Source organism: Trichomycterus rosablanca, chromosome 11, assembly GCF_030014385.1.
Source record: "Trichomycterus rosablanca isolate fTriRos1 chromosome 11, fTriRos1.hap1, whole genome shotgun sequence".
NCBI lineage: Eukaryota > Metazoa > Chordata > Actinopteri > Siluriformes > Trichomycteridae > Trichomycterus > Trichomycterus rosablanca.
The window spans coordinates 16,564,397-16,584,414 of NC_085998.1; the positions used below are offsets into that span (position 1 = coordinate 16,564,397).

Genomic DNA, 20,018 nt, shown 5'->3' on the forward strand with positions numbered 1-20,018 from the left:
CAAGCGTAAGGATTTGAGCGAGTTTGACAAGGGCCAAATTGTGATGGCTAGACGACTGGGTCAGAGCATCTCCAAAACTGCAGCTCTTGTGGGGTGTTCCCGGTCTGCAGTGGTCAGTATCTATCAAAAGTGGTCCAAGGAAGGAATGCTGGTTCTAATAGAAAGGTGTCAGAATACACAGTGCATCACAGTTTGTTGCGAATGGGGCAGCAAAAGGGGGACCAACACAATATTAGGAAGGTGGTCATAATGTTTTGCCTAATCAGTGTATATATTTAAATTTTTTATTTAACTTTGCCAAAATGTACAATTCCCTTAAGTATTTTATTTATATTTGATGTATTATTAAAATAGAAATGTTGACAACATGTAATGAAATGCTTCAATCAGTAGTCTAGTCGTGATTTTTTTATTTTTTATTTAATGATTAAAAAGTGTCTTAAAGCTGAGAAACCAAAGAAATTCTTACAGTTATTTATTTCTCTAGGGAATTTTTAGGATTTTTTTTCTCTAATATTATTTTTATAATTTTAAATAATAATAATAATAATTTCTATTATTATTTTATTTATAATAATAATAATAATAATAATATTATAATTAATTATAATTATAATAATTATATAATTATTACTATAATTATAATAATAATTATTAGATTTATGAACATTTAATAATAATAATAATGAAATTAAGTAAATAATCAGCCAATATCACCCTGGTCTTGGTCAGTTTTTATTAATCCCTTCTGTATATCTTACTGATCTCCTTAAGTAGTATAGCCCTTCATTTGAGCACTTTATTTAGCCCAGACCTGTTGTTTGTTAATACCTAGGATCACAATCAAGGTGCATTTCCACCTTACCCTTTTTTTTAAATAAAGGCTAAAATAATTTCATATACAGCCCTCTGGAGCTGTACAGCACCAATACTAGAGTCTTGTGTTTAAGTCTGAGCTTTGTTTCCTGTCTGTGAAGGCAGTACTTTGGTTTTTCTTCACATCTACAAAACATACCACTCTGTGTATTGTCTAGTCCAGTTTTGTTTTAAAGTAAGTGTGGGATGTTTTGTCCTGGATATGAGCCAGCTTTGCACCTACAGATCCCGGTATAGGATAGGATTATGAATGAATTAATGAATAATCACAATTATTATATGAGGTAATACAATGTATGTAATGAATTAATGTGTATGCTATGCCCTTTGATGGATTGGTACCCTATACAGAGTGTATTTCTGCCTGGTGTCCAGTTTTTACTGGTTAGATTCTAAACCATTCCACCCTTATCTGGATAAAGTGGTCAAATGGACAAAGTGAATCTTGAATTCTCAATATTCTCCTCTCTGTTCTCTGATCGTGCTCTGTTTTCCTTCCGAAACAAACACCATATTCGTGGCATTTCAAACCAGCCTTGGTGTCCTCGTACTGCAGGAAGCACAGACACCCAGTATGGGCAATGCTTCCTCAGTGAGCAGCTTGCAGGGACATGCCACAGCGAATAGATTTGAATCCTATTAGCATATCATAAACTGACACCAGTTTGCAGAGGTTCAGATGGCGTGCGTGTCATTGAGAGGCCCATCTGCCCGGATGACGTTCGGGACGACAGCCATTCAGGCGCGGACCTCCAGGAATTCGGCCCGGCTGTGGGCAGCGGGAGCTTTGTTTGCCACCGCGTGTATGCGTGGTACGGTTCAAAGCGAAGATGAGGAAATAAAAACCCCACTAGGGAGAGTGTTTACTCCCCTACCTTCCCCCCCTGCCAGGAGGGATGCTGTAACACAGGGTCTGGCTGCTGTACAATGGAGGGGGTGAGCGGCACTGCTTAAGGGAAACCAGAGCGAGAAATGAGATGAAGGAATAACAAAAGCAAAGGCATGGAGAATATTTCACATCTCACAAGTCTGCTCTCCTGATATTACTGAATTATTCACAAAGCTCTGCCCTGCTGCAGAAAAAACTGAGTGTCAGTGATGTAAATACAGAAGCTTGTGATAGAGGCTAGGTTCTTGACTCTCGGAGAGCCCGCTGGAAGCAGATTTGTTGTTGAAAATGAGTAGATCACGATCTCTCTCTGAAATAGCTGCATTGCATCATTAAAAGAAGAGAAAACTGGACTGAGCTTCTCTAGACCTGTTTTCATCGCACGGTATCCTTTAGTACACTGTGGTCCGCATCCAAATCCAGAACGATCCGTAACGTACCTGATGTGCTGCTGTCTGTATCCTATTGCACAAGCATACTTGTGAAAGTAGATGGAGTTTGCTCAAGGTGAGGCTGTGATCCATGGTTACCTTAGCAGTTGTGACAATAGGATGGTTTTTGGCTGTACTGTAGCCCTGCTAAAATTTGCAGCAAAAGTTTAGGTAAGGCCCTTCCCTGCTCCAGCATGACTAAGCCCCTAGTTTAAAGAAACTCCAGTGACCTGCACAGAGCCCTGACCTCAGCCCCATTGAACAGCTCTGGAATAAACTGGAATTTTAATCGAGTCTTTCTTGACCAACATCAGTGCCCAGCTATACAAATTCTCTTTTGACTGGATGAGCATGTTAATATAGATGAAAAGCTCACATAGAGGTCACTCTATTTTAATACCATGCGTTTTTGCATTGGGATGTCCAAGCTCATACTCAGGTGTCCAAATACTTTTGGCCATGTAGTGTATGCTTCCAACTTTACAACTTCATCTTCCAGCATGGTAAACAAGGTCCATAAACAAATGGATCAACAGGTCTGGCGTGAAGGAACTCCAGTGGTCTGCACAAAGCCCTGAGCTCAATCCCCAATGAACAACTTAGGGATGAATAAGAATGTTGACTGCTCTAGGACATCCAGCATCAGCGCCTGACTCTAGAAATGGAATTAAACGGGCACAAGGTCCCACAGCCAGGCTGGAAAATGTTTGTGGAAAGCCTCTCCAGACGTGTGGAGGCTGTTGTAACTGTTGAATAGTGCATGTGGATTTGAAATGGAATGTCCAGCAAGCTCATGGTCAGGTGACCAGGTTCTCCAGGCTCTTCACTCTTCGATCACACTACATGGGCGGCACAGTGGGTAGAACTGTTGCCTCACAGCAAGAAGGTCCTGGGTACCAATCCCAGGTGGGGCGGTCCAGGTCCTTTCTGTGTGAAGCTTGCAGGTTCTGACTGTGTCTGTGTGGGTTTCCTACGGGAGCTCCGGTTTCCTCCCACAGTCCAATGACATGCAAGTGAGGTGCCATTTATGGCTTGGTAAACAACATGAGATGCTTATTTTCCTATTTTGCTACGCCTAGTCTAGGTGTTGTAAATGATCTTGTTTAAACAAAGTCATGGTGCTTCGTATAGTCATTTTACATCATCCTCTGCCATCCCCCAACCGAAGGATTTTGGACTGACCCCTCCAACGCTTCTATCTTGACCGTCTTTGATCACAGCATCACCTAATAAGCCCCAAACCAAAATCCTTTACGATACACATATTTGTCCACATCAGCAAAATCAGGCCAAGTATCACACACTATAAAGCTAGCTTCAGCTGTCCCACCCCGCCTCAGTGTGATGGCTGTGTTAAACCCCTCTGTGCTCTGAGTGGGTATTGATTGCCTGAGAGAAGCAGGACAGACTAATGGCTGGCGGGGAGTATGCTACTAATTGCTGCTGTGCAGACACGACACACTTCCTTTCTGTCTCACTTTTCAACATGCTGTCACCACCTTTTACCCCCCTCACCCCCGTCTTTACTCGCTTCGTCTTCGGGCCAGTGGTGAGGCTGATTTGCTTGTTCCTAACAAGCAGAGTTCTCTAAAAATAAATTGAACACTAAATATGATTAAAATAATCAAACATTTTTCTGTTCTATATGAATCTTGTGGCCTTTTTGTGATTGTGGCTGATATTTTTTCTTAAAATGTTCTTGCAGGGCAGGAAATGTGTGATAGTGGCTCAGATTGTATTAGACTGTATTATTACAGTAGGCTTAGGGTGTTGAGGTAGGCAATTTAGGAATGGGGCTGAACTGCTGCTCCTTGCTGGTGACCGACATGTATTAGGTTCGCACAGACTATTCAGTTTTGGTTTTGGTTCAGATTTGGCAACAATAGTAGAAAGCATGATCAGGTTGCACACTTAGTCTATTACTTAAGCCCATCACCACTGAGATCCGGGTTCTAATCTCAGCAGGTGCTATTGGCCGATCAGTTACCTTCACAGATATAATTGATTGGATTGGTGCATTATCCAGATTATGTTTTCAGATACAGTATATGGACAGATGTATTGGGACACCCCTATTCTATTTATGCTAACGGGTGTAATAAATCAGTAATATAAAGGAAAATATATGCTTCCACTTTAGGACAGGCCTTGTACACAAAGCAAGCTCTAATAATACACGAAGAAAAGGTTGCTGTAAAGAGTCCTAACCTCAACCCCACTGAACAGCTTTGGAATGACCTGGAACATCAATTAAGGCTTTCTTGACCAAAATCAGTGCCAGTCATACAAATGCTCTTTTGACTGTATGGGCACAAATTCCCACTGACATTTTTTGGATGTCCAACAAGCTCATGGTTTGGTGTCCAAATACTTTTGGCCATGTAGTATAGTACCAGCTTACTTGCAACTATTAAACACTGACCAGTTCACCTAAAATGTTCAGTGGGTTTATGGCTACTGATAGTGGACAAGTGGTCAAATGATTGTTTTAGTATTGAGCCTGATGTGTTTGGCTCGGTGCCTTTAATGAATATCAGGTAAATTATACTTATATTATAATTATATTATAATTTTATGACGAATCAGCAGAACATCTAAGAATGTAAAGGTTCTATAATTGGGTCTTCGAATAAGGATTTATCCTGTTAAAGGATTTAAAAAGTCATTATATAATTGTAAAATTAAAGAAATGACCTGGATCAACGCCAAAGCCATTGTTGGCAAACAGAACATGAAGGTGTACGTCTGTGGTTCTCTACGTTCAGATTAGCAACAGGTTGAATTCCTCCCATACATCTTTAATGATGGCTTTTAGTCAGCAGCAGCTCTGTAATTACTGCATCCAGAAGCCTCGCAAATGCCACCTCTTTTCTCCCACCCCCTTTTCACCTCCCCTGTCTTTGACTGGCTTTGTCATTTACTTGGAAAGTCCTTCATCAGAAATGTCAGCTCTTAATGGCCTTCCAGATAGAGCACTTTTGTGTATTGTAATACTGCTCTCTACTGGAAAGCCATAAAGCTAGTCTAATGCATTACAGTCAGCAGATACGTGTGTGTGTGTGTGTGTGTGTGTAGAGGTGGGGGGGCTAAACTAGACTGACCTCTGTGTGATCTTTTCAGCTATAACAACAAGATGTTGAAGTATGTCTGTGGGAATTTGTGTTCGAAAGAGTATTTGTATTGTTGGACAAGATCAAGAAAGTCTCAACTGATGTTCCAGTTCATTCCAGAGCTGTTCAGTAGGGCTGAGGTTTGGGCTCTGTGCAGGCCACCAGAGTTTCTGTATGTCTTTATAGACCTTGCATTGTGTAGATGACCAGCCCCAAACTGATGCTGCAAATATACAAGGGAGGGCATGACTGGCACTGTAATCATTCTGTTAGGAATTTGGAGAAATTTAGTGAAATTAGAATAGAATGCTTTTATTTGTCATATATACATATACAGGTGTACAGTACAATGCAATTCTTACTTCATGTATCTCAGCTTGTTTGGAAGCTGGGGTCAGAGCGCAGGGTCCGCCATTGTATGACGCCCCTGGAGCAAACAGTGGCTGCATGGCAGAGCTGGGATTCAAACTCTCAACCTTTCAATTGATAGTTCAAAGCTCTACCCACTAGGCTACCACTGTCCCATGTAAATACTACCAGTGTTGAATTTATATAATTACAGACGTATTAGGGTGGCACAAACAGAGGAGTCTATACAAGGAAGAATAATGGACTTTATTGTTCAGTTCTCTGTTTGTTTGTGCTGTGGTTCACGCAACACTGACTGAATACATCTGTGCATGGATCTGTGCACAACTCCCCACACGATTGCAGGTACATGTTCACACAGTTATAATAGAGCCTTCAATTAGTGAGACCAATCTAATCCCATCTTGCTGTCCAATTCCATGTAGATGCCATAGATTCACATACTACGCTGGTAGGTTAAGACATGCAGGACATATGGGACTATTTCAAAGGATCGAGTCCAGTTTAGTCCTTTATCGGCCAAACGAAGCTAAGACTAATCACGCTTCACTGTTTGAGAACTTTAAAAGTAGAACCTTGCCGTCAGGGTGTAAAGAGTATCTTCTGTTTAATTTGTTTAATGTGTTCATTAACATAGATGAACCTATGCTGTGAGAATGCTGTGAGTTATACGATTGGTTATAAGCACTAATCCATTAGAGTTATTTTTTATTATCATTAATTGCATTTGGAAGATGGTAAAAGAAGTGCAAACGAGTGTCCCAGGTGTGTCGACATGTAGGGTTTAATAAAAATTCCTGTTTATTTAGATTATTTTACCAGTCAAAAGAACATGAAGAGCATTTACATTTAAAAACTCATAAATTTAAGTGTATGGAAGTTTGCACTGACCAGATTCTTTAAAACAGTCTGACGGCAGATGCCAATCTTGGCATCCGTTTAATGCCACCTGGGATGTTTTTTCTCTACAGCCTTGAAGATGTCTCCACATATGCTGAGCACTTGGTTGCTTATCATCTGTTCCAAGTGAAAGTGGCTTGTTGGTCAAATAGTGTACTAGCTTACCAACTTTTTTTGTATATTTGTGCTCAAAATACTTGAAAGTATGTTCAAAGAGCAGTCCACTGCGTGAGCACCTCTAGAAGGATCTGATAGCTGTTAAAATTCCAATTTTGCACCTCAGCAGTTTGTTGATTAGGAAACTCTGGGTCTGGATGAGTCAGTACCTAGTCTGAAATAGATTTAAGCCTCACAGCCCAAGTATTAAATTGCTAATAAGTTAATAAGGGAACACCAGGCATCAAACAATCCAATCAAATTCACTAGAGGGTCTGGAGTATGTGGATAACTGTGTACATTTATTTTTTTATTACTAACCTTCACTGATTTCAATTATTCTTAATTACTTACATCCTCGAGCGGCACAGTGGCTCGGTGGGTAGCACTGTCGCCTCACAGCAAGAAGGTCCTGGGTTTGATTCCCAGGTAGAGTGGTCTGGGTCCTGTATGCGTTGTTCGCCTGTGGACTGGCGACCTGTCTAAGGTGTTTTCTACCTTTCGTCCAGTGAATTGGACCCACTGTAACCCTATATACAGTAGAATGAAGCGGTGATAAAACACACAATGAATAAATGTATAACTCAACAATGCCTCAGCTTCAGTTCATATAGTTGATGATCCCTCGTATGATTCATCTAATAAAAGCAGATTGTCTAGGTTTTGTTGCAGCAATGCTCTCCCACACCAGCACACTACCACCACCACCACCACAATGATAATCGTAAAGAAATGGTTTTTGCTTTTTTCCAGACACAATATATCAATACATCAATAAAAGAACATACAATTCTTATTTACTTGTCCATAAAGCATCATCTTTAAAATTTCTGGAATCATCCAGGTGCTTTGGTGAAAATCAGATGAGTTTGTCTTGGTTAATAAGACTTTCCTTTTTGATCGAAAAGCAGAGGTAGCTCAGCGGTTAAGATACTGGACTAGTAATCCCAAGGTTGTTGGTTCAAGCCCCACCACAGCAAAGTTTCCACTGGCCCCTAAACAAGGCTCTTAACCTTCAATTGTTTAAAAGTCATAACATCCTAGTCTAGTCTAGTCTCTCAGGGCAGTTGTAGCCTAGCAGGTAAGGTACTGGACTAGTAATCGAAAGGTTGCTGGTTCAAGCCCCACCAATGCCAGGTTGCCACTGTTGGGCCCTTAAGCAAGGACCTTAATCCTCAATTGCTGCTTTGACAATATACTGTCACAGTACTGAAAAAGTGTCTGCTTAATGGCAAAAATGTAAATGTTTTGTATTATGGAGTTATAACCAAAACAATCTATTGCAGCCCCCCCTACCCCCCCAAACAAAACCAATCATGCCCGCTGACATTCTAACTCTGATCTCAGCTGTGGTTGGCTAGACTAATACCCTCAGCACCATCTGAGCGCTATTTCATTATGTGTCATGTCATGTTTCCTTAATGATCTAAAGGGGCAATTACTTTCTCACACCACTGTATGTTTGTTTCTTGAAATCTGATTTGGATAATGAATCAAGGGCAGATGTGTTGATACACATTCTTCTTTAGGTGTTGAAACTTTTTCAGGGTTGATCTTATGTGTGTGTGTGTGTGTCAGTGTACAAAAGCTGTGTGTAGGTGTGCATATGGCAGCATTGTGAATATGTGGTTTCCTGTGTGTTTTATCACTTTTCCAAGCTGCAGTGATCACATGCCACAGACCTTCACAAATATCAGTGCTTGTTTTTCATTAACTCTCTTGATCTGACTACATTGTTAAATATATCTATGAAAAACGCATTTACTCATCAAATTTTCTTACCCATCTTTACTGTTCTCTTCGCAGGTTCATCTATCAGTAGCGAATCCTCCCCTGTCTCATCTCCAGCCACCAACCAGAGTTCTCCAGTGAGCACGCCCAAGCGGGGACCGCTGGGCCAAGTGATAGTGCCACCTGGAGGTCATAGTGTTCCCAGCACCCCACCTGTAGTAACCATTGCCCCCACTAAAACGGTCAACGGTCTGTGGAGGAGTGAGAGCCGCCCAGTGAGAGAGGTAATTTTTTTTGTTTCATATGGCACATATGTTGTAGATGGGGCCCTTACAGCATAAAATTATCCCCAATAATCCAGAGGTATAAGCACATACTTCCAGCCTGATAGCTAACATGGTAACAGTGCTACTAATTCTTCCTATTCCATGACACATACACAGGCATAGCAGTCTAAAGCACTAGCTTACCGCTGCTGAGGTCCCAAGCTCTCCTGTTTGAATCTCATCTCTGCTATCAGCCAGCTACACAGACATGATTGGCTATGTCTGAGGGTGAGAGAGTCAAAGGGATTTCTCTCCATACGCAATACTGATCCCTATCCCTGATCCCACCTACTTCAGGTATGTGTGTCAGAGAGGGGTCAAGAGTTTGGTACAGTCCACCTCGGTCAGGGTAGAGGGTTGCAAAAGTAGAGACAAAATAAAACTGGGAATTGGATACGACCAGATTGGGAGATAAAAGATAAAAATACATAAATAGATTTTTAGCCAGTGTTATTGTTAAGTGATAATTAACATCTGGATTATTTAGTTTATTATTATCTAGCATTATTTAGAAGGAGATGTAGGGCTATAGGCAGAATAGGAGGTCCAGATGTTTTACTGTATCCAGTGATTAAATGTCTTCACATTTACACACAGTGCACATTTGTTGGGGAATTGGGAGCTCTAACATCATGCCAGGGTAAAGTGTATGTGACATATGGACATGTGCCAAAAGGCCACAGAGTAGACGGCTTTTACAACAGCCAACATCTGTGCCCTCTTTCCGTGCCCAGCAGTCAAGTTCATCCCTATTTTCTTTTTCCTCTCTCACACCATGTAAGAAAGGTGTGCTCACTTTGATAAAGGATTATTGCTATCTGTTAATCCTTCTTATCTTCATCCGCTGGCTAGCAGGAGCTTACTGGTTGTGATGGCCACAGCCATGGCCATTGGGCTTCCCTCAGCTTGTCTTGTTTGTGACCTTTGGCCTCTCTGACCAGGGCTTTTAGCTTTGTTTCAGGATGTCAGAGGGCAGCTGAACTCTTCTCACTGCTGGGAAATAAAAGGCAAGTTAAAAGGTAGAGATTTTTTCAAACAGGCTACATGAAGCCACCTACTGAGTGGACGAAGCCTGCACACCACGATACTTTTGTAGTTTAGGGTTTTTACTTGCTTGTTATCAAGCCAATCTAACCTAGTTGAAGGGGGCGGCTAGCATGTGCTTCCTCTGAGACCTGTAATGCCAGACGACTGCTTACAAATTGTCATGGAACATGAGTGCACCTAGAACTGTGCTAGAAAGTGGCCTGTTCATTTTTAAATGATAGACTTATTGATGAAGAACAAATGCAATCCCTTCTACTCGGACACCAGAGACAAGCATCTAGATCAGGGGTGTCAAACTCACAGCTCGCGGGCCAGATCCGGCCCGCCACGTCATTTTATGTGGCCCGCGAGAGCTTAAACGACGATTGTTGTGATGGTTCGAGTCACACTTACAATTTAATGGGACACCTGCGCCTTTAAGCGGCAACCAGTGGCATCGTAGTCATGGCAACTAACTTTGACCTTCGCTAAGAAGCCATGTGACTTTTACGGCAAAAGAACGCGGGTAGTGATGTAAACAATAATAATAAATATAAATAATTATCTTGCAATATAATACCAAAGCATCGTCTGTAAGTAGTGGCGTTTATATTCTCAGTTGTTTGTAAATGTTTAGTGAGTATATCACAGCGTTTTAGTTACAAATTTACCGTAATTAAATACAATTGTTACCGTTACTATAGCAATTAGTATCTTTACACAAAATGCTAACTCGTTAGCGCTATTTTACGTTTGGTTAAATCTCATATTGTACCAGATGTAACACTTGACTACAGCTGTGTGCTTTTACTGTATTAAGTTCTTTATTGTTTTTATTGCTTGTATTTTTACTTCATTCTGGTGCACACAGCTAGGAAGCAAATAAAACTGACTGTATTCTGAAGAGAGCTGTCTGTCTGTCTGTCTGTCTGTCCAGCTGAGCAAGGGGGATAAACTATTAGTGAGGGCAGAACAATTGTCTTAAAATACACTGTAAAATCCTACATTAACTGCATCTCTCAAAATGCATGCTGATTTTGTGACCTGCAAAGTGACACATCCCGCCAGTAGATGATGTTAAGAAATATTTATACATGATCCTAAAATGAAGATAAGTACGAAAATTAAGCAGAAGGAGGAAATTTAATGAAAATGAAAACAAATTTGTGCTTCAGGAAAAGAAAACGGTGCGTCTCTTGTGTTATGAGGCTGTGTCTGTGGTAAAGGAGGACAATATAAATGCAGAATTTAGCCTCCAAGAAAAACAACAGACTGCAATCACAGCAGAATACGTTACAATCGGCCCTTTGAGGGCCACAATAATGCAGATGTGGCCCTCGGTGAAAATGAGTTTGACACCCCTGATCTAGATGCTCTCTGACTCCCGGGAGGAAATGGCTTTGGTATCGCTGGGGCTCGAACAAAAGGGGAAAACTTTACTGCTGTAACCCTTACAAACAAGTTTTATTTGTTAATTATACCAGCATTTTGGCCATAATTGAATATATTGTGGCTACATTGCTATGGTCCAGTTTGTGTGCACATAGGTAGTGGTTTTGCTGTTATACAGTATACCCTACTGCTATATAATCTGTATGCACTTTAACACTGCCAAGCTTTAACCAGAAGTAGCGCTCAGTCTTTAAGGCTCTGGCTGAATACACATACATTAGTGTTTTACTTCTTGTGGCTTATGGCTAATATCTATTGTCAGTAACACTTGCACACTCTGAAGCCCCTGGGGTCCAGGGTCAGCCAGGTTGACGCAGCAGTGCCAGTTTAGGTCAGTGCCTGTGTATCAGCCCCAGCAGACCTTCATTCAGCCAAGCCCCCGCCCCCTTTCCATCCTGAACAAAAAGAGCTCTGTTCGCTCTTCACTCTTAATCAGCTCAGAGTGAGAAGGTTACGCCATCGTTTTGAGATGGAACCCCTCTCCACGCCTCCCCCCGGCGAATGTCCTATTCCCCCCGAAGCTGTCAATCCAATTAAAGCCTAAGCTGGGGCGGCTGGACTCTGACCTGTCTTGCATAAGCAGACGAAGAAAAAAAAAAAATAGAAGCTGGAGGCTGGACCCATCGCTATTTTGTTGCATTGATAGCAGCAGACAGTGTGTCTGACGGGCTAACTGTGCCTGCCTTCCACCCGATAATTCAATTGCATTCTGGGTAGATCTGTACGTTATTGTTTTTTCAGCAGTGCCAGAATTGCTCTGTGAGTATTTTAGAAATAATAGAAGATACTGAATCTGCACTGGTGAGAAGATTTGCTTTCAACAAGAGGGCGTCGCTCTGTCGCCACAGCTTGTAATTGCTTCCTAATTGGCAATTCGGATTTATCGCTCCATCTGAGTGACGCCAGCGAATGCCATTCTGATGCATGGAGTTCCCCGACCCCCGCCGCATAGGGAGGGCAAAGGAGCGGGCGTTCACTTAGCATATAATGCACTGTGTGTGTCTGGAGTATGCAGATGCTTCTTTGTAAATGGAGAGCGCATTCTACTGTGAGTTTATAGGTCAGGGAAAGGTAAGGGTCACAGACACCACTTGTTTTTCCTACAGCAGGAAGAACGCCACACGCACACACACACAGTCGATTATCATTCATTCATTATTAAAGAATTGGTATGTTGTTAAGCAATCGAGATTTCTTGCAAATTGCTGTTGCTTCAAAAGTCCTTCATCAGACCCTCAACAAAGCCTGGGAATTCAACGACATGCTAATTTTCTCAAAAGTATTTGAACCATCTGAAGTGTGTTGCGTTCAAAATGCATTTCAGCACATAAATAAACCATCAGGTTCTCTAGCAGACTGGCAGAATAAAAAAGACACCTGCCTTGCCCACCCCTGCTTAATGATAAAAATGTATCTTAATTATAAAATGTATTCAACCAGTAAATCAGTAAATATATGAGTGGGTTTTACCATTTGCCAGTGAATTTCAGTGGCTACGGTGGGGGTTGTACCTTCGCTGAAAAGTCGTCTCTTGTTTTGCCCGAGTGGCTGGCAGACAAAAGACACAAAAGCTGAACAGAGCCAGGCAGCAGGCAGGCCGCAGGCCCTGAAAACAACACACTCCTCTTTCATTTTTAATGTGGGTAGACCCACCTCACACCTGCCACCCCTGTGAGAAACACACAAACCACATTGTGATGTTGCATTGTAACTGAATAGCCAGCAGAGGGCACAAAGGTCAATGTGCCAGTCTCAGAAAACGATCTCATCAGCAAATTCAAAAAGGAATTCACTTTTAGATAAGTCTGCAGGTTTAAAGCTGCAGTGTGTAATGAAATATGGATATACAGTGGTTTAGTCAGATGTTGGGCAACATTTAGCCTGCCAGAATAGCTTGGGCATGGATTCTGAATGTCTCTGGAATATTACTGGATGGATGGAACACCATTTTTTCAAAAGACATTCTCTTAACTGGTGTTTTGATGATGGTGGTGGCAAGCACTTAATTGGGTTAGGATCTTTAGACTGTAAAGACAAGAGCACATCATTTTTTATATACATTAAACCATTCAATAAGCCCTAATGTCCTGTCCTTTGTCAAAGGGTCTTTGTTAGTTTAGAAGTAACCAACTCCATCAGGATGCAAAGGTTGTGTTATATTAATAAAAAGGTCAGTCAGAAGGAAAACGGGACAGGAGTAAATGATCCAACAGCATAACACTGATGACCCCCTTGTTGTAGGGGTTAAGCATTCAGGCCTGTATTTTTTTGGTGTACACACATGGACAGAAGCTCCTGCCATCTATGCTACAATACTACACCAATACTGACCTATATTTCACTGTATTTTCACAAGTGACTAAAGGCAGCTTTCATTTATTTATTTATTAGGATTGTAACGTCATGGTTTACACACTTGGGTTACATTCATGACAGAAACGGTAGATACTCGTTACAGAAGATTCATTAGTTGACAGGTTTAATGTCAAACACAGTCATGGACAAGTTGGTATCTCCAATTTACCTACTTGCATGTCTTTGGACTGCGGGAGGAAACCAGAGCTCCCGGAGAAAACCCACACAGACACGGGGAGAGCATGCAAACTCTGGAGCCTGGACCGCCCCACCTAGGGATCAAACCCTCTAAATGACTGTCAACAAGGCAGGAACACCATTGTAGTTTATTTTCCCTTTTTTTCCCACTGCTTTATCCTGGTCAGGATGGGGTGGGTCCGGCTTCCCTGGAATCACTAGGTGCAGTGCTATCAGAGGCCCTGGACAGGATGCAAATCTGTCATGAGCCTTGACCACCTCCGCTCCAGACATAGTCAATCATGTCTGTATGTAGACGCCTGTTCGGCTGGGTATGTAAAGCCTGGATTCCACTGTACCACATAGATACCCTGCAATGACACAATGTTAAACATTTTCAAGTCAATTTTTATTAAGTTACATCTTGCAGCTTTTGCAATTTGCGCTTGCAATTTTTTCTGTCTACATATTTTATATTTCTGCTTGGAGACAGAAGTTCTGAGGTCTTTACAATCTCCGAACAACAGACAATTGCCTCGCAGCACAGAATCAAGCATGGCCATCTTAATGAGGCAAATTAAAAAGCCATTAAGACTTTATTCACTGTTAACTTTTCGCAACAGGAAGTGATCGAACGCAGAGCATCGAATCATCATCTTCCCTCGACCGTGCGCAGAACAGCTGTCATGTGAAAATAGAAACAGACACCCTGTCATTGTTCATGGTGTGAGAACACCCAGACCGATGATCCAAACTGGCCCTGAGGAGAGCCGTCCATTTAACTCACATCAACATTTAGAAAAGAAGCACAGATCCCCCCCCCCCCTTCCTCCTCAGAGCTCCCGTAATTCTGCTTTATGGCCTTCATAGAGCCGAGACCGCTGCGGCTAAATGTCAGCAGCCGAGCCACAAATAAAGAAAAGCAGTGGTGCTAATGTACGGGTGTGTGCCCCTCCAGACTGTCTGATCCCTACAGTCAATAATTCCAGTTAGGAGGGTGTTCGGGAGGCGGGTTGGGATACGTTGGAGGGCTCGGAGATGCCGCCCGCTCTGTGATTTTGACTCCTTTTCACATATCTGAAGCACTTTTCTGCCTGGCTACACATTGCCAAATGGCTCCCTCCCTCCCATCCCCACGAGCGCTTACAAAGCCATTAGCAGAATGGGGTGCTCATGAGAGGCAGGGGGAGGTCAGGGGGCACATGTGGGAGACGTACAGAGGCGGTCGTGCTGCTAAGTGGAGTGTGGTAAACAACACGGAGCAAGGGGGTGTTAGAAAGAAAAAGAGACTGACAGGAAGGAAGTATGAGCACTGGAGGCATTTAATATTACATGCGACCGGGGTTGAGTGCTGACGGGTCATTGGCTGGGACAGGAGCGCAGAGGTAATGGTGCTCTAAATGCGCTTTTCTCCAGAGAGAGGCTGCCTGATGACGTCTACAGATTCCCTGAGGGATTAAGAGGCTGGATATTTGCTCATCGGCTCTGAAATCGGCCGTCCTTTCAACTTACAGTCTGTGGATCCTTACTTGGCACGCCCTGATTTTACCAAGCGAAGGGCGTCTCTCTGTCAACAAGAATACTGCTTAAGAGAAATGCGATCAACCGAATGCAAAACTTGATGTAGCTTAGGCTAGGTGGCCAAAGCGTGATGCATGTGGGGAGCGAAGGCTGCCCCGTGAGGTCCAATCCAACAGATGAGCTTCTGCAGCTCAAATTGCTAAAGACATTAATGCTGGTTCTGATAGAAAGGTGTCAGAATACACAGTGCATCACAGTTTGTTGCGTATGGGGCTGCATAGCCGCAGACCAGTCAGGGTGCCCATGCTGACCCCTGTCCACCGCCGAAAGCACCAACAATGGGCACGTGAGCATCAGAACTGGACCAAGGAGCAATAGGTTCAGGAACGGTTTGAGGAGCACAACAACGAGTTTGAGGTGTTGATTTGGCCTCCAAATTCCCGAGATCTCAATCCAATCGAGCATCTGTGGGATGTGCTGGACGAACAAGTCCGATCCATAGAGGCCCCACCTCGGAACTTACAGGAGTTAAAGGATCTGCTGCTAACATCTTGGTGCCAGACACCACAGCACACCTTCAGGGGTCTAGTGGAGTCCATGCTTCGTCGGGTCAGGGCTGTTTTACATTTACATTTAAATTTTCAGCATTTAGCAGATGCTTTTATCCAAAGCGCCTTACAGTAATGTGACAGTATACAGTCTAAGTAATTGAGGGTTAAGGGCCTTGCTCAAGGGCCCAACAGTGGCAACCTAGCAGTGGTGGGGCTTGAACCAGTGACCTTTCGAGTACTAGTCCTGTACCTTAAATACAAGGCTACAACTGCCCTTTGGCAACAAAAGGGGGACCAACACAATATTAGAAATGTGGTCATAATGTTATGCATGATTGGCGTATGTTCAAACTTACTTGCTACGTTTGCTATCAAGCAAACATTGCCTAAAATTTGTCTTAATATTTATTAATCTATGCAGTTTTAGTAGCCACTTAATCCTGGACTGCGTCACAGTACGTCTGGAGCTTATCCTTTAACCATTGAATTCACTTGTATCCTGACCAGCACAAGCAGCACTCCTTGTTCATTTTAGTTGATTACAGGTATTGAATCTCTTTAAAAGTCTTAACCAAATAAAAGCATTGTTAGTAGAGCTAGAACTGCATGCTGCACTGATGTGCTCTATCAGAAACATGATGACTCTTGGAAAATGACGTCAGCCGTCCAAGAGAGAACCACATAAGCCTTAAATCCCCTTTTTAAAGGATTTAGGCAGTGACTTTATCTGGTGGCCCTTATGTTCAGTTAAGGTTCATCCATTGTGATTCTCATTAAATTCTCATCACTGTTGTGTATATAAATATCTTTATCTTGAAGAGTGCCAGTCATAATATTTTTCACAAGGTGCCAGTCAGGAAAGTGCCTTGGGAGAACATGTTCTTGCAGTGTGTGTTTGTGTACACTTGTATTATTCCCAACAGTAACTTAATTCCTCTCTCTCTCTCCTCCACAGTCGGAGTCGGGCCCTCGTGGGGTCAGTAGAGAACGATTGGGTCCTGAGGCTCAGGAAAAGGGTGGGCCCTCAATTCCACCCCACCTTCTAGGCAATCCGTACGCATTTGGCCTGACCCCTGGATCTGTCATGCAGGACTCACGCTTTCAGGCTCTAAAGTGAGTATGATTGTCTCTTAGAGTGACCACTTGGAAAATTCCCACTGTAACAAACTAACTCCCCATCAGACGTTTTCTTTTGTGGATCTGGACACTTACATCCTCCCTTGATTTATGGTGTTATGTATGAGATACAGATGTGATAAAGGATTATGTATTAATTGTCTATGTGTGTTTTATATGTATACTTTAAAATTGCTACTCTTACATGTACAGAACCCCCCTCGATTTACGATAAACCCAGGAGGAGTCAAATGTATTTGCATAGCGCTTTTTACTATAGACAGTCTCAAAGCAACTTCACAGAATCCAGGACCGACAGACCAAAAACCCCTGTTGAGCAAGCCGAGGGCTATTTATACTGTATATATCGATTTATACTGTATATATCGTAGGCAGCACGGTGGCTCGGTGGATAGCACTGTCACCTCACAGCTCCAACAAAAGGTCCCGGGTTCAGTTCCCAGCTCAGGTCTGTGTGGAGTTTGCATGTTCTCCCTGTGTCTTACTCATGTTTCCTCACACAGTTCAAAGACATGCAGTCAGCTTAATTGGAGTTACTAAAATTCCCCCTAGGTAAGAGACTGTGTGTGTGCCCTGTGATGAACTGGCAACCCTTCCAGGGTGTTTCCTGATTTTCGCCCAGTGATAGGATCAAGCGGTGGTAAAACAGACACAGAATGAATAAATGAATGTATAAATCATAGCCTAGTGTATCCTAACATGCTTAAAACACGTCCATTAACCTACAGTCAGGCAAAATCGTACACACACCTTCTATTTTATAATAAAGTGTTGAATATCTTATGTAATTTATTAAATATTGACAATGCAAGACAGAACAGTACAGTATAGCTTGTCAGTTGTAATGTCTACATTAAGTTGCCGGGTCCAGAAAAAATATCCAGCCTAAAGTCTAAAACCCACCCTAAAACCCAGAAGCTGAAACTAGCACAATTTGGTGGAAAAACCGCAACTTGGCAACTCTGCATGGCAGACCAAAGGTGCTCAGCTCAGCTCAGTCAGGAGGAAAAATTCTGTATATTTACATGTACTGTACAGTCTGATTCACATTGTAAAGTCGAGACATCGTAATCTGAGGAGCGTCTGTACTTCCTTAATTAGATCTTATATTGTGTCTGCACTGGCATTTGTTGGCATTATAGCTGAATGTAAAGCATGTAATGATATTATCATACTTTGTCTATATATAGCAGCCTGCCCCGACAAATGCCACACGGAGTACCACCTGGCAGCATACCAGAGGAGTATCTGCGCAGTTTTCGGCCCTATGCCACGGCTGAGGACCTGCGGATGCCCTCACTGCCGCTGGGCCTGGACCCAGCCACTGCTGCAGCCGCTGCAGCTGCCTACTACCACCCGGGCTACCTGCCCCACCCTTCCTTTCCCCATTACAGGTAACAGAACTTTACATGCTTGTTGGAATCTAAAAATATTTTAGATCTATTGTACAGGCTTACAAACACCCTCTTCCCTTTCGTTTCCAAGGATGGATGACCATTTTCTTTCGGCTCTGAGGTCTCCATTTTATCCGCTGCCTGGAGGGGGCGCTTTGCCCCAGCTGCACCCATCTGCTGTTCCCATGCATCTCACAGGGGTGCGTTACCCAGCCGACCTCAGCCATGCCTCACTGTCCAGCCTTCAGTCTGAGAGGTACACACACACACCCTTAAACACATCTGAACAACCTTTAACATTTAGAAGTATTAATGAAGCTGCTTCATGTTCTTTCCCTCTCTTTTTGTCCATGTGTGTCATCTCTTCAGGCTCCAGATGGAGGACGAGCTCCGTCAGAGAGAAAGGGAGCGTGAGCGCGAGAGAGAGCGCGAGCGAGAAAAGGAGCGAGAGCGTGAGGCTGAGCGAGAAAAGGAGCGAGAGAGGGAAAGGGAGCGTGAAAGAGAGAGAGAAAAAGAGCTGGAAAGAGAGCGGGAGAGGGAGCGCGAGAGGGAACGTGAGAGAGAGAAGGAGAAAGAGCGGGAGAGGGAAAGAGAGAGGGAGCTGGAGAGACAGAAGGAAAGAACAGCGCGAGAGAAGGAGCTGCAGGTGTCCAAGGCCATGGAAGGTCATTACCTGGCTGAACTGCACGCTCTGAGAGGCCACGCTGAGGAACGAGCCAAGGCGGCTGAGAGACTCACTCCCAACAGAGCAGGTAACGCTCGGGGTGGATGAACACACCCGGACACCAAGTAGAAATGCACGCTTTAGTGTTTAGGGACCTGCTTAGAGGCTGCCTCACTCTGGATTCTAGAGCTGGGCCTTCCCTAACCCCATGACGACTACTACACTGACTCTTTTTAGACTCTTTATATCAGTGGTTTATTGACAATCACACTCAGTTATTGCCTGGTGGTTAAAGTACTGGACTAGCAGTTAAAGTACTGGACTAGTAAGCAGAAGGTTGCTGGTTCAAACCCCACCACTGCCAGGTTCCCACTGTTGGGCCCTTGAGCAAGACCCTTTACATTTACATTTTCGGCATTTAGCAGACGCTTTTATCCAAAGCGACTTACATTATAGTTACAGTGTACAGTCTGAGCAATTGAGGGTTAAGGGCCTTGCTCAAGGGCCCAACAGCAGCAACCTGGCAGTTGTGAGGCTTGAACCAGCGACCTTCCGATTACTAGTCCAGTACCTTAACCACTAGACTGTACACTGTAAGTAGTTTTGGGTAAAAGTGTCCACTTAATGCCGAAAATGTAAATAAATATTTTCTTTTAATAACATCCACCTGTTCCTCTTGACGTGTTTGACAAGTACCTATTTCAGTCACATGATACCATTTAAAAAATTTAGCACACAAGCTAGCTAAAATGCTAAAAGGTGGGAGCAGCTTGTTGCAGCGAAAAAAGGTCAGGGTTCCTACTGATTTTCCATCACTGGTGAGTCGTATCGTTACGCACTTTGTGTTTTTTATTATGCTCGTCATGTAATTTTATTTTAAATCCTCCTGCCCCCGTCGTTCTGTGAAATTATATCTTATATGAAACCGGTCGGTGGTGCAAAAAAGGTTGGGG

General features: G+C 43.0%; 1 protein-coding gene across 1 annotated transcript in view; it reads left to right on the forward strand.

Moving 5' to 3' along the window:
- gse1b (Gse1 coiled-coil protein b) overlaps positions 1–20,018 on the forward strand; it is a 78,177-nt gene that overhangs the window by 39,970 nt on the left and 18,189 nt on the right. Inside the window, exons 3-7 of the mRNA XM_063005203.1 lie at positions 8,538–8,746; positions 16,826–16,983; positions 18,198–18,401; positions 18,493–18,657; positions 18,771–19,153. Of these exons, the coding sequence (XP_062861273.1) occupies positions 8,538–8,746; positions 16,826–16,983; positions 18,198–18,401; positions 18,493–18,657; positions 18,771–19,153 (1,119 nt within the window). The remainder of the gene's footprint in view (positions 1–8,537; positions 8,747–16,825; positions 16,984–18,197; positions 18,402–18,492; positions 18,658–18,770; positions 19,154–20,018) is intronic.